This window comes from Phodopus roborovskii, unplaced genomic scaffold, assembly GCF_943737965.1.
Source record: "Phodopus roborovskii unplaced genomic scaffold, PHOROB, whole genome shotgun sequence".
Lineage (NCBI taxonomy): Eukaryota > Metazoa > Chordata > Mammalia > Rodentia > Cricetidae > Phodopus > Phodopus roborovskii.
In genome coordinates this window covers 2,296,707-2,313,262 of record NW_026126616.1, presented here as the reverse complement: position 1 = coordinate 2,313,262, position 16,556 = coordinate 2,296,707, and the positions used below count along the sequence as shown (strand labels likewise).

At 47.1% G+C, this 16,556-nt stretch overlaps 1 protein-coding gene across 1 annotated transcript in view; it reads right to left on the bottom strand.

Moving 5' to 3' along the window:
- Aldh1l2 (aldehyde dehydrogenase 1 family member L2) overlaps positions 1–16,556 on the bottom strand; it is a 30,879-nt gene that overhangs the window by 3,817 nt on the left and 10,506 nt on the right. Inside the window, exons 10-20 of the mRNA XM_051206224.1 lie at positions 15,752–15,899; positions 12,644–12,763; positions 11,911–12,038; positions 9,814–9,964; positions 9,122–9,192; positions 8,934–9,039; positions 7,016–7,103; positions 6,463–6,556; positions 5,020–5,119; positions 2,771–2,869; positions 1,584–1,749 (exon numbers count right to left, since the gene is read on the bottom strand). Of these exons, the coding sequence (XP_051062181.1) occupies positions 1,584–1,749; positions 2,771–2,869; positions 5,020–5,119; positions 6,463–6,556; positions 7,016–7,103; positions 8,934–9,039; positions 9,122–9,192; positions 9,814–9,964; positions 11,911–12,038; positions 12,644–12,763; positions 15,752–15,899 (1,271 nt within the window). The remainder of the gene's footprint in view (positions 1–1,583; positions 1,750–2,770; positions 2,870–5,019; positions 5,120–6,462; positions 6,557–7,015; positions 7,104–8,933; positions 9,040–9,121; positions 9,193–9,813; positions 9,965–11,910; positions 12,039–12,643; positions 12,764–15,751; positions 15,900–16,556) is intronic.

Here is a 16,556-nt window from a genome sequence, read left to right as displayed (position 1 = left end):
TTGTTGGGTGATTTTGTTTATCTGTATGGTATATCCCTTTAAAGAAAATAATTGGGGCCTGGAGAGATGGCTCAGTGGTTAAGAGCACTTGCTCTTCCAGAGTACCCGGGTTTGACTCCCAGCACCCACAAGGCAGCTCACAGCCATCTGGAGCTACAGCCCCAGGGGATCCAGCCCCTCTCCTGAGTGTCACAGGCACCAGGCAAGCACGTGATACACAGACACACATACAGGTAAAACACCCACACGTGTAAAATAAAAATGGTAAGTCTTTTTAAAGAATAATATTTTATGCTTGCATGTATGCACACCATTTGCTTGCTTGCTGCCCACAGAGACCAGGTGAACTCTGCCGGAACCAGAGTTACTGTCGTGAGCTGTCCAGTGGGTACTGAGAACCTAACTGCGTCTTCTGCAAGAACATCCAGTGCTGTCAATGTAAATCCCCGACCCATCTCTTCAGCTCCCACTGCCTTGATCTAACAACAACAGCCTCCGTGCACCACCATACTCTCGCGGAATCAGTGATTTTATCTGTTAGAGAAATGAAAGACAGTGATTCTGTAATCTTTACTGGCTTCTAATTTTAAATACTGGTAATTACAAGGAAAATGAAAGTATCCTGTGTTTCCTGGACGAACTGAATCGCCTGAAGACTGAGTAGGTGGTACAGGGACATTTTCACAGAAGAATCCTTGCAAATAACAAAACAAAAAAGCTGCACGCCTTTAATCCCAGCACTCAGGAGGCAGAGGCAGATGGATCTCTATGAGGTTGAGGCCAGTTTGGTCTTCAGAATGAGTTCCAGGATTGCCAAGGATGCACAAAGAAACCTTATCTCAAAACAACAACAACAAAAAAAGACCCAGCAGGATAAAGATACGTTTTTGGGTCATAATTACCACTATTGGTTTGGATTGATGGCTCAGTGATTAGGAGCGTGGTTTGCTCTAGTAGTGAACTCAAATTTGGTTCACAACACTCAAATCTGGTGGCTCATAACTACCTGTAACCAGCTCCAGAGGAAATGATGGATCTGGATTCTCTGGGTACCTGTAGTCACACACACACACACACACACACACACACACACAGAGTACATACATACATATATACATACACTACACATGCACATATTCACATGTACACACACGCACATGCGCACACATACATACACAGAGTACATACATATATACATATACCACACACATGCACACATTCACACGTACACACATATACATGCACACACCCTACGCACACACATATACATACTCCACACACATTCACATGTACACACACAAACATACATACACTCACACCCTGTACACACACACATATACGTACACCACACACATGCACACACACATACACATTCATACGTACACACACACATTCATACGTACACACACACATGCACACACACATTCATACGTACACACACACACACATTCATACGTACACACACACACACATTCATACGTACACCACTCTTCTGCAGGGATAGACTCAAACAGAAGTCATTGCCATCCATTCTGGCTTTGGGGTGGGGCCGGGGACCGGCACTTCCCTAGAGGAGCTCTTACCTGACCGCTGCACCTGCTTTCCTCCGTATACCAGAGTGGCCCCTTCCTTCACCCCGGTTTCACAGTACTGCAGCAGCTTTTCCAGATGGGATTTGTGGTTTTGGGGCCCATGGTCCGTAGATCTGTCCAGCGGGTCACCGATCTTCATCTTTTTAATCTCTTCCACCTGTGGATTACCCAGGCCACAAAGCACAGTCACTGTTAGTGGTGACAGTGGATCCCTGGCCGAGTCTGTGTGGCACATGGTGCACTAAGCAGTTGCCAGACACCCTCACACACAAGCACACCCTCTGGGTGCTGGCTCTTTACAGCTGCGCTGGAAATGAGCCTTCACTATTTCCATGTTACAGAAGGAGAAACTGAGGCCCCGCAGGGGTGAAGTGGTCTGCCTGTCACACACACTACATCATGGCTGGGTTTCTCCGTAGCTTTAGGAGGCTGTTGTGGAACTCACCCTGTTGGTCTTGATCTTACAAAGCTCCACCTGCCTCTGCCTCCCGAGTGAGCCACCACCGCCCGGCTGAGGCCAATTTCCTTAAGTACTGTTTTCTAACAATATAAGCCCGGGTCTGTGTATCCAAATCCTGAATGTGAACCCATTAAGAGCAAACTAACATTCTGAGATTTTCATTAACATGTCACCTTAGACTCTTGATGACAAAAGAATTTCTAGTGAGTTTCCCTTCTTAAATACGGTAGAGTGCCCTTGTGGGACTCTTACGAGATCGGCACGCCAGAAGAATTGCTGGAATGGTTTTGGTTTCCTCTTTTGAGACAGGTTTCACCTTGGCCTGGAGCTTCCTGTCAGTATAGGCTGTTTGGCCAAACAAGTCCAGGCATATGCTTATCTCTTCTTCACTGGGATTACGTGTGTGTGTGCATGTGTGTGTGTGCATGCGTGTGTGAGTGTGTGTGCTTGTGTGTGTATGGTGTGTGTGTGCATGTGTGTGTGCGTGTGCGCGCATGTGTGTGTGCATGTGTGTGTGCGTGTGCAAGTGTGTTGGAACACAGGGCCATATGCATGCTAAGGACTCATCCTATCACAGAACCCTGCACCCCCAGCCAGCTCTGCTTTCACAATACTGCTATTGCTCCCCTCACATCTGAGGGTCATGACTAATCCCAGAAAAGTACTTTTGAAGGAAACTGTCCGTGTAGGACCTGCAGCGGATCTGAAGATGCCTTACCACTCTGGTCACAAATCCATCGTGGATGGACTCTTCCACAAACAGCCGTCCAGCCGCTATGCAGTTCTCTCCCTTATTGAAAAACACTGCGCCCATGCCCTTCAGCAGCAGAAGAGAGAGCCACGTTAGCATTGCTCAAGTCAAGCCTGCGTCCAGTTACACAGAGAGCGTGGCACTTCAGCTATGAACGTGTTTATATGGAAACAAGAGGCCGACACATTTATGTTTCCCTTCGTTGCTCTCCAATTTTAACTCTTTTTAAAGGACACAGTCTCTCACTTTTTAGCCAGAATGGGCGACTAATGACCTTCAGTGGCTCCTGTCTCCAGCGGGGACTGCAGGCACACACTGTCCCCTACCTGACTTCTTATGTGGGTGCTGGGATTCCTAATGCTGGTCCTCACGCTTGCTGTTACTGACTGAGCCGTCCCGGGCCCCACGTGTATGAATGCAGTGCACACAGTTCTTGCATGGTGGGAGCCTGGGCTCCCTAGCTGTGGCCTTAGGGGGAAATGGCTCTTTACCCGATCACTATACACTGGTTGTCTTCTTGTTTATAGTTTTTTCACCCTTCATTCATCTGACACAGCCAAGCATGTAAGATTGGAGGGGGAGGGCGCCACCGGAGAGCTGGCTTAGCAGCTGAGAGCATGTGTTTCTTTGGCAGAGGACCCAGGTTCAGTTCTCAGCACACACACCACACACATGCTACACACACATGCCTACAAGACACCCATATGTGTAAAAAATTCTCTTTAAAAAAATATAACAGTAGGGGCTGGACAGTTGGCTCAGTGGTTAAGAGCGCTTGTTGCTGTTGCATAGGACCCTGGTTCAATTCCCGGCACCCTCATGGAGGCTCTCCATCTCCTCAGGCGCCAAGCACGCATGTGGTGTACATGCACGCAAAAACAGTTATACACACAAAATAAAACAAATCTTTACAAATAACATGACAGTAAGGTAATAGAACAAATTCCCCCTTACACTTTTCTCTGGAATGTTCTGGAAAGGCTCTCAGGGGAGTCTTGACCTTGGTATCAGTCAGTGTCCCCTGTTGCTGTCTGTCACTGGGTCTCCAGACACAAAATAGACCCAAAGGAGCACATGGGTGCCTCCTTCACTGCAGACCCCTCCACTGTTTTGGGGCCCTTGCCCAGTGGGGTTTGGCTGAGCCTGCTCATTCAGATTACAGTGTGTGGTGGGGGGAGTGGGCAGAGACTGCTCAGCGCCGAGCTTGAAAGCCACAACTCGCCACCAGAGCCAGTCACTGTCAGGCTCAGCACCCTCAGGCCGACTCCCCTGTCTCAGACATGAAGAGAGGACCCAGCCACTTTATTCGACATGAGAAACGTAATTGAGCGTCTTGTCTTATTTAAAATACGCATCCATGCTTTGATGTAGTTTAAATCCCTTGGGTCACAGAAGTAGTAGGAGACTCTGTGCCTCCTCACCTAGCATCACCCATGATGGTGCATTAAGAGGAAACCAAGAAAGAGATTGCTGCCAAGTTCTGTGTTTTTAGGGAATGGCATGTCCCTATGTCCGTCCTGGTTCTGAACTTCCAGCCTCAGATGATCCTCCTGCCCAGCTTCTTGAGTAACTAGTACTATAGGTATATGTCACTCACTAAGGTCAGCTGCTAACTACTCTTGAGTGAGCTATGGATCGATTGCTTGCTTTTAGACAGTCTGTAGCCCAGGGCAGCCTTGACTTTAATATGAAGCAGAGAATGACTTTGAACTTCTGATTCTTTTGTCTCTCCGTTAAGTGCAGGGGTTGTATAGACGAATACCACCATGCCCAGCATACGTGCTGGGACTCAACCCCCGAGTTCCATGCATGCAAAGGCAAGCCCTGCTAACTACTTTTGATCTGTATTTTAGGAATCTTTCCCATGTTAGTTTTTGAGGCAGGTACATGAATGAGCGTGTGTAAGTCAGAGGACAACTTGCAGGAGGTAGTTTTTCCTTCACTATATGGGTCTGCGGGATGGAACTCTGGTGTCGGCCATGGAGGCAAACCCTTTGCTGGGTTTCTTTCGACAATCTAGCCAGAGCCCCGTGTCCAGAACAGATAAAAACGGCGGAGAAGGCAAGGTGCTAGCAGGCAGGACAGAGATATTATTAAAGCATTAAAAATTAAGCATCTGTAGGGTAAACAAAAAGATGTGTGACCAGCTAAAGTAGATCCCATCTGAGGACTTGATTCAGAGCTAGGCGCCCGCTGCCTGGTTCTGGCCTACTTACCATCCGTACTGCCTTGTCAAGTTCACAGTCATTAAATATTATAAGTGGGGATTTGCCGCCAAGCTCAAGGGAAACCTTCTTCAGGTTGCTCACGGCGCAGCTGGGGGAAAGCAAGTAGGAGAGAGCAGTTAGTATCTGTCTCTTTGTCTCTCCCTCCCCCTCCCTCCCTCTCTCTCTCTCTCTCTCTCTCTCTCTCTCTCCTCTCTCTCTCTCTTTCTCTCTCTCTCTCTCTCTCTCGTACTACTTGGCATGCAGAGCACAATCGAGCCTTGGAAACTTTAGGAACTTATTTATGAGGCTGTGGCAGTGCATGCCTGTAGCTCCAGAATTCAGAAAGTGGAGGTTGGAGCGTGGAGAGTTCAAGGCCAGCCCCGCTACACAGAGAAATTGTCTCAAAGGGGAGGGAAAAGAAGCCCGAAAGGACGGCTGGGTGGTAAGCGTGTGAGGTTCACCTGCTTTTTTTTCTCCTTCTGTATATTTTAGAGGCTTTCTGTAGTGTTTGAGAAATTCTTTGGTCAAAGAATGAAGATTCTCAGCCCTGCATTGGTGGCGCACGCCTTTAATCCCAGCACTCGGAAGGCAGAGGCAGGCAGATCTCTGTGAGTTCGAGGCCAGCCTGGAACTACAGAGTGAGTTCCAGGTCAGGCTCCAAAACAATACAGAGAAACCCTGTCTCGAAAAATAAAACAAAACAAAACAAAAATGACGATCCTCATATGGAAATTCACTTTAAGAATTCAGTTCTATCAAGGGCTGCAGAGCAAATCCAGCTCCTAGACAGCCTGCTACACCCTGTGGGTGGGTTACCAATTGTTAGAAGTGCAGTAGTTGTTTACTCCTTTTATTACTTTGGTTTTTATTTATTTGCAATTTGAGCTGTAATAGTGACAAACCATGGTAAGACCAGACCAGCCCTCATAGGCTCTCCTGCTCAGAGCAGATACAACTGTAGAAAGAAAAAACAAAACACAAAATTCTCACTGCCTCAATGTCAATCAATGGTCGTTGCTTTTATCATTTGGACTTGAATGTTTGTGGGTCCGTGACCTGCCACATCTTTCTCTTCATGTTGGTTGCATTTGGATTTGTTAGGCACACTGTTGACCACATAGCTGTCTCCAGCCCGTGGCTGGGTTTCAACTGTGGAGAGCTTTGCTATACATTTATGTATCTCGGTATTCGTCAGTGATAAAGTCAGTTTCTCCATTTGATGTGGTTTTTCTAGCTCTAGTTTTGTTGTTTGGTAGACAAGAATGACCTTGACCTTCTGACCCCCTGCCTCCATCTCCAGAGTGCTGACATTATGGGGTGGACCGCCACATCTGCTCTCTCAGTTTAGGAGACCATGGGTGCCAGGCAAGCGCTCCACCAGCTGAGCCCTATCCGAGCCTTGGTTCGCCCTGTTATGAAATGCCCTGTTGAAACCCAAGAGTAAGCCAGCACCTGCTCATGATCTGCTTGCCCACAGCCGTGGAACCAGTGAAACCAAGCTTCCGGATGTCGGGGTGTAGAGAAAGCCGCTGCCCTGCCACACCCCCTGCGGGAGTAATTAAGGGGAAACGTGACTTGAATCTTGGTGCATTTTGCATTTGTTGAAGTAGGTTTCTCAACTTGCATTTGAACCTTTATTTTGCATTTTCTGCATTAATTACAAACAGACTTAAGACAATATCCTCCATGCAGCTGTCTGCACGTCTCCCATATTGATGGAGAAGCCTGACTTCCATGCAGCTCTATCCCCCCCCCCACTACCTCAGCCTTCACCCCCCACATCCCCCAACCCCTGCCTTCATGGTGAAGCCAATGGCCCACCTTAGGGTGCTTTACAATCTTGTCCAGTCCCCCTTATACCTCCCCACACTAGATTTCAACTCTGTACATGGTAGGTGTATTTACTCTTGGCGAACTGTTCAGTTTTCATGGGGTTCATTCAGGCTAAGACTGCGCTGAACAGCACTTAGCTCCCTGAGGCACTCCTGGCCCCTTGCAGGCTTACCTGAGCCTGGAATGATGTTGATTACCCCCTTGGGAAAGCCTGCTCTCACAGTCAGCTCTGCAAACTTCAGAGCTGTCAAGGGCGTGACCTGGAAGTATAGACAGGAATCACCTTCCTCGAAGCCGTCCTGTCCTTTCCAGGGCCGGATTCTCTCCTGTGTGGGTGTGGTGCATGAGTGTGGGCATGCTCACTTGTGGAGACCAGAGAGGGATGCTGTTGCCATCCACCTTGGAGATGCAGTCTCTACGAACCAGAAGCTTGCTGTTTCAGCTAAGTGGGTTGACCAGCAAGTTCTTGCAGTCTATCTGTTTGCATCCGCCGGCTTCCCTCCTCTGCTGGGTTACAGGCACACAGTTTCTGAGAATTCGAGCCCAGGGGCCCATGCTGGCAAAGCTTGTCCTCCTACCTAATGAGCCATTTCCCCTGCCCCTGAGAATTCGTTTCCTTTGAGTTTTACTTTGTGTGTGTGTGTCTGTGTGTGTGTGAGTGTCTGTGTGTGTGTGTGTGTGTGTGTATTTGTTTGTGTGTGTATGAGTGTCTGTGTGTGTGAGTGTCTGTGTGTGTCTGTGTGTGTGTGTGTGTGTCTGTGTGTGTGTATTTGTTTGTGTGTATGAGTGTCTGTGTTTGTGTGTTTGAGTGTGGTGTGTTTGTGTGTGAGTGTGTGTATGAGTGTCTGTGTGTGTCTGTCTCTGTGTGTGTGTGTGTGTGTGTGTGTCTGTGTGTGTGTGCCCCTGCTTGTGAGGGGAGGCAGGTTGGGAAAGGGAGATCACAGTGGTTCCCTCATTGGCTGTGTGTCTGTGTCACAGTCCCGAGTTGCTCATCTACTCTGAAAGCTGCCCAGTGTGCAGTCGACAGGCCTGGCTATGTGGAGTCAGACTGTGCTATTATTTGAACTCAAGCAACCTTTGTAGAATGGACAAGTAGCTGAAAGAACCTGCACAACAAATCCTGCAGCGAACTGGAAAACGGCTGCCGCTCCCCCTTCTAGTGACTGATGTGGGAGCTACAGCACAGAGCTTAGACAATGGCAGCCTGGTGAGGAGGTGGCCCCAGACACTGGAGCGCCAAGAAGCCATTGCGCCAGAGTGCTGCTTAGTCTGTCACAGCACTGTAGTTGAAGAGAGGACTGGTCTACACAGTGAGTTATTATGTCCTGGAACAAAGCCACTGTGAGTAGAACAACACTTAAAAGCACTCCTGAAGTTAGATGTGGCCTCTGCCTGTGAGTATATCTTGAGACAGGAGGGCCAGCTGTTCCAAATCAGCTGCATGGAAGTTCAAGATCTGCCTGGGCTACACAGGGTGCTCTTAAAACAAACAGAAGCTCCTGCAGCAGCAATAGATGTCTCTGAGAACTGCCTGGCGCATTTTTTAAAGATGCTCTTGTTACCCACATACATACATACATACATGCTTCTTCAGGCGTGTTCAACCTGTGGCCCTCCAGCCATTTGTCTGACAGGATAGCTGCATGTGACCCAACGCATTTATAGATGTCTGCCTGACATCAGAGTCAAAGGTTGTCCACCCCTAGACCTTACACAATTGCCATGGTTACTACGTTGTTAATTTTGTGTGCTTTCCATCTTCCAGACCTCCATACGAGTTTTGGTGATTAAACGTGAGTGGAGTCAGCAAGGTGGTGGCATGTGATGAAGCTCTTTACACCAAAGCCCATGACCTGAGTTGATTCCCGGGGTCTCACAAGGTGACAGCAGAGAACAAACTCCCGGGAATTGTCTTCTGACCTCTTGTGCAAATATGTTTCTCTCTGGCACACATTTTTTAAAGTGAGAGTTTACGAATAATATGTGGAAAGTTGTCTGAACTGTGGAAAGCCGGGCTCTTTATAAATGTATGTCTGCTTTAAGTTTGCAGACAAGGGGGACCGGACCCTCTGCCCGCTGGCCAGGCTCACCTGTGCCGGCTTGAGTACCAGGGTGTTGCCTGCTGCCAAGCATGCTGCACTCTTCCAGGCCAGCATCATCAGTGGGTAGTTCCAGGGGATGATGATGGCACAGGCACTGTGGGGAGAAGGCCCGCAACCTTAGTCCCCTCTCGTGAGCACAATGTCCACATGACCCAGAAGCTCTCCTCTTGTCTTACCCAAGTGGCTCCTTCTTAGTGAAGGTCAGGTTGCGATTTGGACGGGCCTGGTTGATGGGGATTGTAGAGCCCTAAAGGAAAGAAAGGTTGATATTTTACTATTTTAAATGACTAAGTTTAATTGCAGATGACATGCTTTTCCACCCCCTCTCCTATCCAACCAACGTCTAGAAAATAAATCCCTGCACTAGAATGAATTGCTGATTCTTTCCCAAAAGAATCATGATAGGGCTGGAGAGGTGATGTGTCAGGTACAAAGACAGAAGCTCAGGCACCCAGCATCGATCGGGATATAAAACTGGGCGAGATGGCACATGCCAATCCCAGCACTGGAGAGGCAGGACAGGCAGATTTCTGGAGCTTTCTGGCCAGACAGTCTAACCAAATGCATGAGCTCCAGGTTCAGTGAGAGACCCTGTCCCAAAAAATAAGGTGGAAGAAACTGAGGAAAGGCACCCAACATACGTCAAACACGCATGCACACATGCTCATATGCACACACAGAGCAAGAAAGAAAAGTACTTAGAGGAGGCTCATAGCCTTGGGCCTGCTCTTCAGCAGGGTGAGGATCCAGCATTGCTCCTCTCCTGAGGACAGGAATAAATACCTCCACACACGCAGAGGCCAGGCCTGCCGCAGACTAGTGCTCCTGAGGCCACCCTCCTCTAGGAACGAGGAGTATTCGTGCTAACCTGAATCTTGTCACACCAGCCTGCGAAGTATCTGAATGTCTGCACAGACATTCCGATGTGAGTCTTGAGGGCCAGGGTGTAGACGGCTCCGGAATCTAGTGCTTCTATGGTGGCCAGCTCCTCTTGGTTTTCTTCCAGTAGATCAGCAAGTCTGTGTGGACGTCGTGAGAAATCCACTCAGCACTTATTGCTGGGGCCCACTAGCTCTGTAGCGCCGGCCACGCATAGGGCACCGTCCCAGGACCGAGATCCTGGAGACTAATCCAGAGCAACGCACTTGCTCCTGTGGACATCATGGTCTAGGAAGGTAGTGACTAAATAAACCATTGTATGAATGCCTTATTTCAGGAGGGTATTAGCACGGATTCTGCAGTGCTATGGAGTCAAAGGAACCAGCAGCAAAAGAGTAGTTCATTAACACACAGGGAGGCGTCAGAGCCCAAGCCACGCACCCCTGAGGACTGTGAACACCTGTGCTTCCCTGTTGGTACAGAAATGTTTTCAACACTGACTGAAGAGGGCAAAGCAGGCATTGGGAGTGAATTACAAGCAGTAGAGTCTCCAAGGTGCCAGTTTCCTTAGGAAGGTGAGTGGGGCCTGTGGGATTGTGGGAAATAGCAAAACTAGCCTATTGTATTCACCTCTATCCTGGTCCATCCTCACCCCTCCCTTCCTGGGATGGTTCTTTTTGGACATTCAGGAGTTAGTCTTGACAGGACCTCCTTCCCCGTGCTTCTAATAGACCTCACTATAAGAGATTTGCAGTTCAGTTCAAACATTTAGCTATAACAAAGCAGAAAGTGGGAAGAATCATTGAAACTACTTCTAGAACACTCACTCATTTCTAATATTCTTCCAGGACCTTGGTATTTTTTTCCTCCTTCCTTCCTTGTCTTTGAAAACAAGGTATGGGATGTCCCCATGTGCAGCACTGTCTATTCTTTACTCTGGTCTACTTGGTGACTGAGAGGCACCTCAGGAAATTTGTGAAGTAGAAGGATGTGGTTGAGGGGCTAAATCCCCCAGGTCACTGTTCCAAGTGCTCTTCCTTCCAAGACCATTGTAGAGCACTCTGCTACAACTACAGAGGGTTCTGCAACTACAAAGTGTTCTAGGACACTCTTCTGCAACTACAGAGGGCTCTAGAACAGTCTTCTGCAACTACAGAGGGCTCTAGAACACTCTTCTGCAAATACAGAGGGCTCTAGAACAGTCTTCTGCAACTACAGAGGGCTCTAGAGTGCTCTTCTACAACTACTGAGGGCTCTAGAACACTCTTCTGCAACTATAGAGGGCTCTAGAGTGCTCTTCTACAACTACTGAGGGCTCTAGAATAGTCTGCAACTACAGAGGGCTCTAGAACAGTCTTCTGCAACTACGGAGGGCTCTAGAACAGTCTTCTGCAACTACAGAGGGCTCTAGAGCACTCTTCTACAACTACAGAGGGCTCTAGAACACTCTTCTGCAACTATAGAGGGCTCTAGAGTGCTCTTCTACAACTACTGAGGGCTCTAGAATAGTCTGCAACTACAGAGGGCTCTAGAACAGTCTTCTGCAACTACGGAGGGCTCTAGAACAGTCTTCTGCAACTACAGAGGGCTCTAGAGCACTCTTCTACAACTACAGAGGGCTCTAGAACACTCTTCTGCAACTATAGAGGGCTCTAGAGTGCTCTTCTACAACTACAGAGGGCTCTAGAGCGCTCTTCTGCAGCTATAGAGTGAGAACTCTAGAGTGCTCTTTTGCAATGACAGAGTGAAAAAAATTCTAGAACACTCTTCCACCTCTGAGGATCTTGCCAGGTTTCAGGTACCACCTCTTGGTCTATCCCTTCAGACCTGGGGGAATTACTAGCTTCCTCTGCCTCCAGCCTTGCCTTTTCTTAGTCTTTGTGGGTGTTCCATGGCATCCCCCACATTCTACATAGTCCTTGATGACTTCTGACTAAACAAACAGTAATCCAAACATCAAGAACTTGGGATTTTGTATGACTTAAGTATGGGTGCATTCAACATAGAATGTTTTATGGGAATTTTTAGTCTTGGCAATATTAACCAATATCCAGAAGTAACACAGTTGTTTCTCCAGAAAACAGACCTGTACATCAGTCTTCCTCTTTCTCTGGCATTCATCCTTCCCCATTCACCATTTTCAAAGGCATCCTTGGCTGCAGCCACAGCTTTGTCAACATCCGCTGAAGAAGCGAAGGACACTCTGCATATTGTCTGTCTCAAGGCAAGCAAAAATAGGTCTCCTCATACTCTGGCTTCTCTTCAGATTGTATAAATCTTTCACCTTTTCCTAAAAATAGGTCTCCTAAGGGATATACTAATGTGGCTCTTGGAATTAATATTCCACTACTAGTAAAAGTAGGGTGTAACTTATAAAATGGGGGAAAATCCATGACAAAACTAATCCACGTGGGGAAAAAAAATGACATAGTTTGAACGTGGAAACTAAACCTGATCTTGGTCCATCTTATGCCTCATCTCATTCTGGAAGAACAACGGTACAATTCTTCCCCAAGGAAATGGGAGTGCTTGCCGTGAGCTCCCAGAGTCTGAAGTGTCCCCCTCCCTCATGGAGATGTGTACAGAGAGATCTTCTGTATACGGGCACAGCATTCTAAATTCATTGTACCCAGTCCGCTTTTTCAGAAGTTACTGTGGTTCACAATAGTCTGTATCAGAGCTGAATGGGTAAGAGAAATGCATGAAGTGTATTTGAGAAGCTTGCAGGCAAAGCTTGAGTCAAGCTCAGCCTGTCTGGTGCACAGCCTTGTGAGCCAAAAAACTCATGGCTGCTGGTCATTGCGGCTGTCATTACTCACAGATCCATCCGTGGGGTTGACAGTGTCGTAAGTCTCCCCATCTTCAGCATCCACAAACTGTCCGTTAATGAAACACTGATACGGCATTTTCACGGTCATTTCATTGACCTCCTTTGAGACCTGAGAATAAAGTCAGTGTGTTTCTGTGCTTATCAACTTGATAGCAGATGGCCATAAAGAAACATTCACAGGGGCTGGAGAGATGCTCATTGGTTAAGAGCACTTGTTCTTGCAGAGGACCCAGGTTCGGTTCCCAGTACCCACCTATCACACAAACTTTCTGTAATTCAAGTTCCAGGGCATCTATGTCCTCTACTGACCTCTGAGGGAGCCAGACACACACATGGTGCACAGACATACATACAGGCAAAATACTCATACACATAAACAAATTTTAAAAGAAAATTTAAAGCCCATAAAATAACTTAAAAAAGGAGTAAGAAAGGAGGGGGGTAACATTCACTAATGTGGAAAGAGTCCAGCTCGGAGGGATGTCACAGGCAGGCATGGTGGGATGCTCTGGGTGGCAGCTCTGCTCTGGCTCAGATGGTCTTCATCAGAGGCAAGAAAAGCGCCTCAAATGCCCGTGGACAGCGCCATCTAGCAGCAGACTCAACACCAGTGAACCACTTTCATTCTTGGAAAATTCTTTACCAAGGCATTTCCTTTTATCTGGGTCCATCTCCAGGTCTCTTCCCTTGCGCTCACTCTGTTATGCACGAGCTGCCTTATCGTTCTCTCTGCTGCTAGGTAACAAGCAGAGACAGAAACTGCTATGCCTGCTTCCACCAATCTCCGGATTTTCATCAATAAAGTGGGCAGAATGGTGTCTGCCTCCTGCTGCTAGCACATCCTTCCAAAAGAAGTGTAGCATCCCGAACGGGCGGAGTTCAGTGATAACGGAGTAGCCCCCTGGGCTGGGGTGAAAGGGCATCAAACAGCATCATGAACCCACGTAAAGAAGAGGCTAGCAAGGTGGCTCAGCGATCCTACCATCCATGTGACAGGCCAGGAAAACCATGCATGCACACAAAACCCAAGCTCTGAGGGGCGTGGAGACAAGACAGTGACTGGGGTTTGTGGCTTCCAGCCTAGCCAAGGAAATGGGAGCCCCAGTGCAAGCCCCAGCCTCAGGGAGCGACCCTGCTCAAAGGAATAAGCACTGGGGTCACCCAGCATCCTTTCCTCAACACTGCGCTCTCTCTCTCCCTCTCTCTCTCTCTCTCCCTCCTTCCCTCCCTCCCTCTCTCTCTCATGTATAACTCTTGAATGCACATAAAGAAATAGATTGCTTAAGGTGACACCTTAAGTAAATAAAGAATTCTGTGTGAAAACATTAAAGAAAAAAAAAACTTTCTACCTGGTTTTTAAAAACAGTTGCTATCTGCCTCTGAGGAGACAGTGTAGCAGTTAAGAGCACTTGCTACTCATCAGAGAACCAGGTTCAGTCCTCAGCACCCTCATGATGCAGCTGCTTGTAACCCCAGCTCCAGGGGGCTCTGACACACTCTTGTGGCCTCCATGGACACCCACATTCATGTACACACACACACACACACACACACACACACACACACCCCGAACCTCACAGACACACATTTTAAAAAACAAAACAAGAAAGAGACAGTTGTATAAAGCAATCATTAGAAAGCTGTGGTGGAGGTTTTGACAAATCCAGATGGAATTCACCTGGAAAATAATAGCCCAGGTCCAAGTTAGAGGTATATAACAGAGCTGTGTGGCAGCAAGGGTTTCCTGTACTACTGGTATTCAGTTGATACTGATCTGAACTAGACTAAGCAAAAATGCTTATTGTGAGGAAGTAACTAAAGAAGTAGTAAAAGAAACAATACAGGATAAGAAAGGGTTCCAGACAGTCCTTACATCAGAGAAGACAGTAGAAGAGACACCAGACAACCTAAACAGTGCAGTGACAAAGAGTTTCACAAAACTCTTAGTGGTGTGTGTATTTAGTCCCTGAACTCAGGAGGCAGAGGCAGAGGCAGATGGATCTCTGTGAGTTCGAGGCCAGCCTAGTCTACATAGTGAGTTCTTAGGACACCCAGAGCCACATAGTGAGACCTGTCTTGGGAAAAAAAAAGTCTTTTATGTGTCAAAGGATGCTGTTACCAAGAAAGTGAAAACACATACACACCATCTATAGCTCAAAAGTAAAGAAAATATTCACAAATCCATATCTGATACGGATTTAGTGTCCAGAATAGACATAGGACTTTGACTCTTAAAAAGTCAAGATAACCAATTTTTTTTAACGTGGACAAAGGATTTGAATGAACATTTTTCCCAAACAGAAATAGACAAGTGCATAGCAAACACTCAAAAAGATGCTTAATGCCATTGTTCATTAGTGAGTACAAAACCAGAACCATACGCTTTACACACACGTGCCAAGACAGCAGAAGAAGGAGACAAGAGAGAGCTTGAGTGGGGCATGGAGAAGATACGCCTCCCATTACACTGGCAGTGGGGTCATACAGTCACGTGACTGCCTGTGGCGATTCCTCAAGAGATTAAGCACAGAGTTATAGTATGAGTCATCCACGCCACTCTCAGCATTATACCCGAGAGAAGAGAAGATGTGTGTTCATGTGAAAACATACCTGACGGCTTACATTGGTGTGGTAGTAACATCCTCCAAAGTAAAATGATCTAAACACACCATCCGATGAGTGCATTAAAAAAGAAGTCTACCTATACATGGTGGAGTATTAGCTGGCCAGGAGGAGAGGCAAAGTGGCAATAATTGCTATAAGGGTCAACCTTGAACACATGACAGGTGAAAGAGAATAGACACAAAAGGCCACGTGCCGCCCAAATCCATAGACACAGAAAAGAGACAAGTGGATTCTGAGGGCCTGGATATAGAGCAGGTGGAGTGGTGAGAAATATTCTAAAATAACATAATGATGATGGTGATTGTAAAATTTGTGAATGGTCTAAAAATAAATGAATGGCAAATTCAACTAAGGAAAGTTTTATGACACCTGGATTGTGTCTCAGTCACACTAATCTTGAAAGCCATCAATGCATGTCCTCTGTAGCAGTGAACTGAAAGAGATTGAAGTTGAACGTCAATGACAAACTTACATAATCCACCACCAGCTCCACCTCTCGGTCCTCGCCTCTCAGTTTCCGCACAACCTTTTGGATGAAATCCTCAAACTTGGTGGCCATGTAGACATCTTCATTCTGCAGTTGAAGCCCACCACATTTCTGTCTGATCTCTTCCACCAGCCTTAAAGTGAGAACCAGCTCACATTATGTCCATTTTTTAAAAGAGTTCCATGACCTGTTCACTAGCGTTGGTAAGAGATTTGGGAGTGACCCCTGTTCTCATCACACAGGATTGTCTGTGATGGCAACTATGGAAGATGCTAAGATGTGGGTCAGCCTGGAGAGGCACACTTCCTGTTCTTAGAGAGGACCTGGATTCTGTTCCCATCACCCATATAGGGCAGGTCACGACCACCTGTAACTCTAGTTCCAGGGGGGATCTGACGCCCCTTCTGGCCTCTGTGGGCACTGCTTACACGTGATGCAGGTCAGACAAGCAGGCATACACAGTCATAAAAGAAAAGTAAATTTAAAATGTGACCTGGCATGAGAAAACTTAAAATCAGCCTTGAGAACAGTTTTGTGGCTTTAACTCTACCCACAACTACAAACAAGATAAACTAAGGGGAAGATAGATAGGTAAGAGCACATAAGTCTGCAACTTTCGGATGAACTCGGAAAAGGCAGCTTGCTAACTGGAAAGATCATGAGAGCTGGATGTAATGGAGAATATTGTCTGTAGCCTGTCTACCATAGTAATTTGTTTGTATTACACGTGTAACTTGGGTACTAGACAGTCACAAGTCCCCTTCAGTCCTCGACTTCTCCACAAATTGTT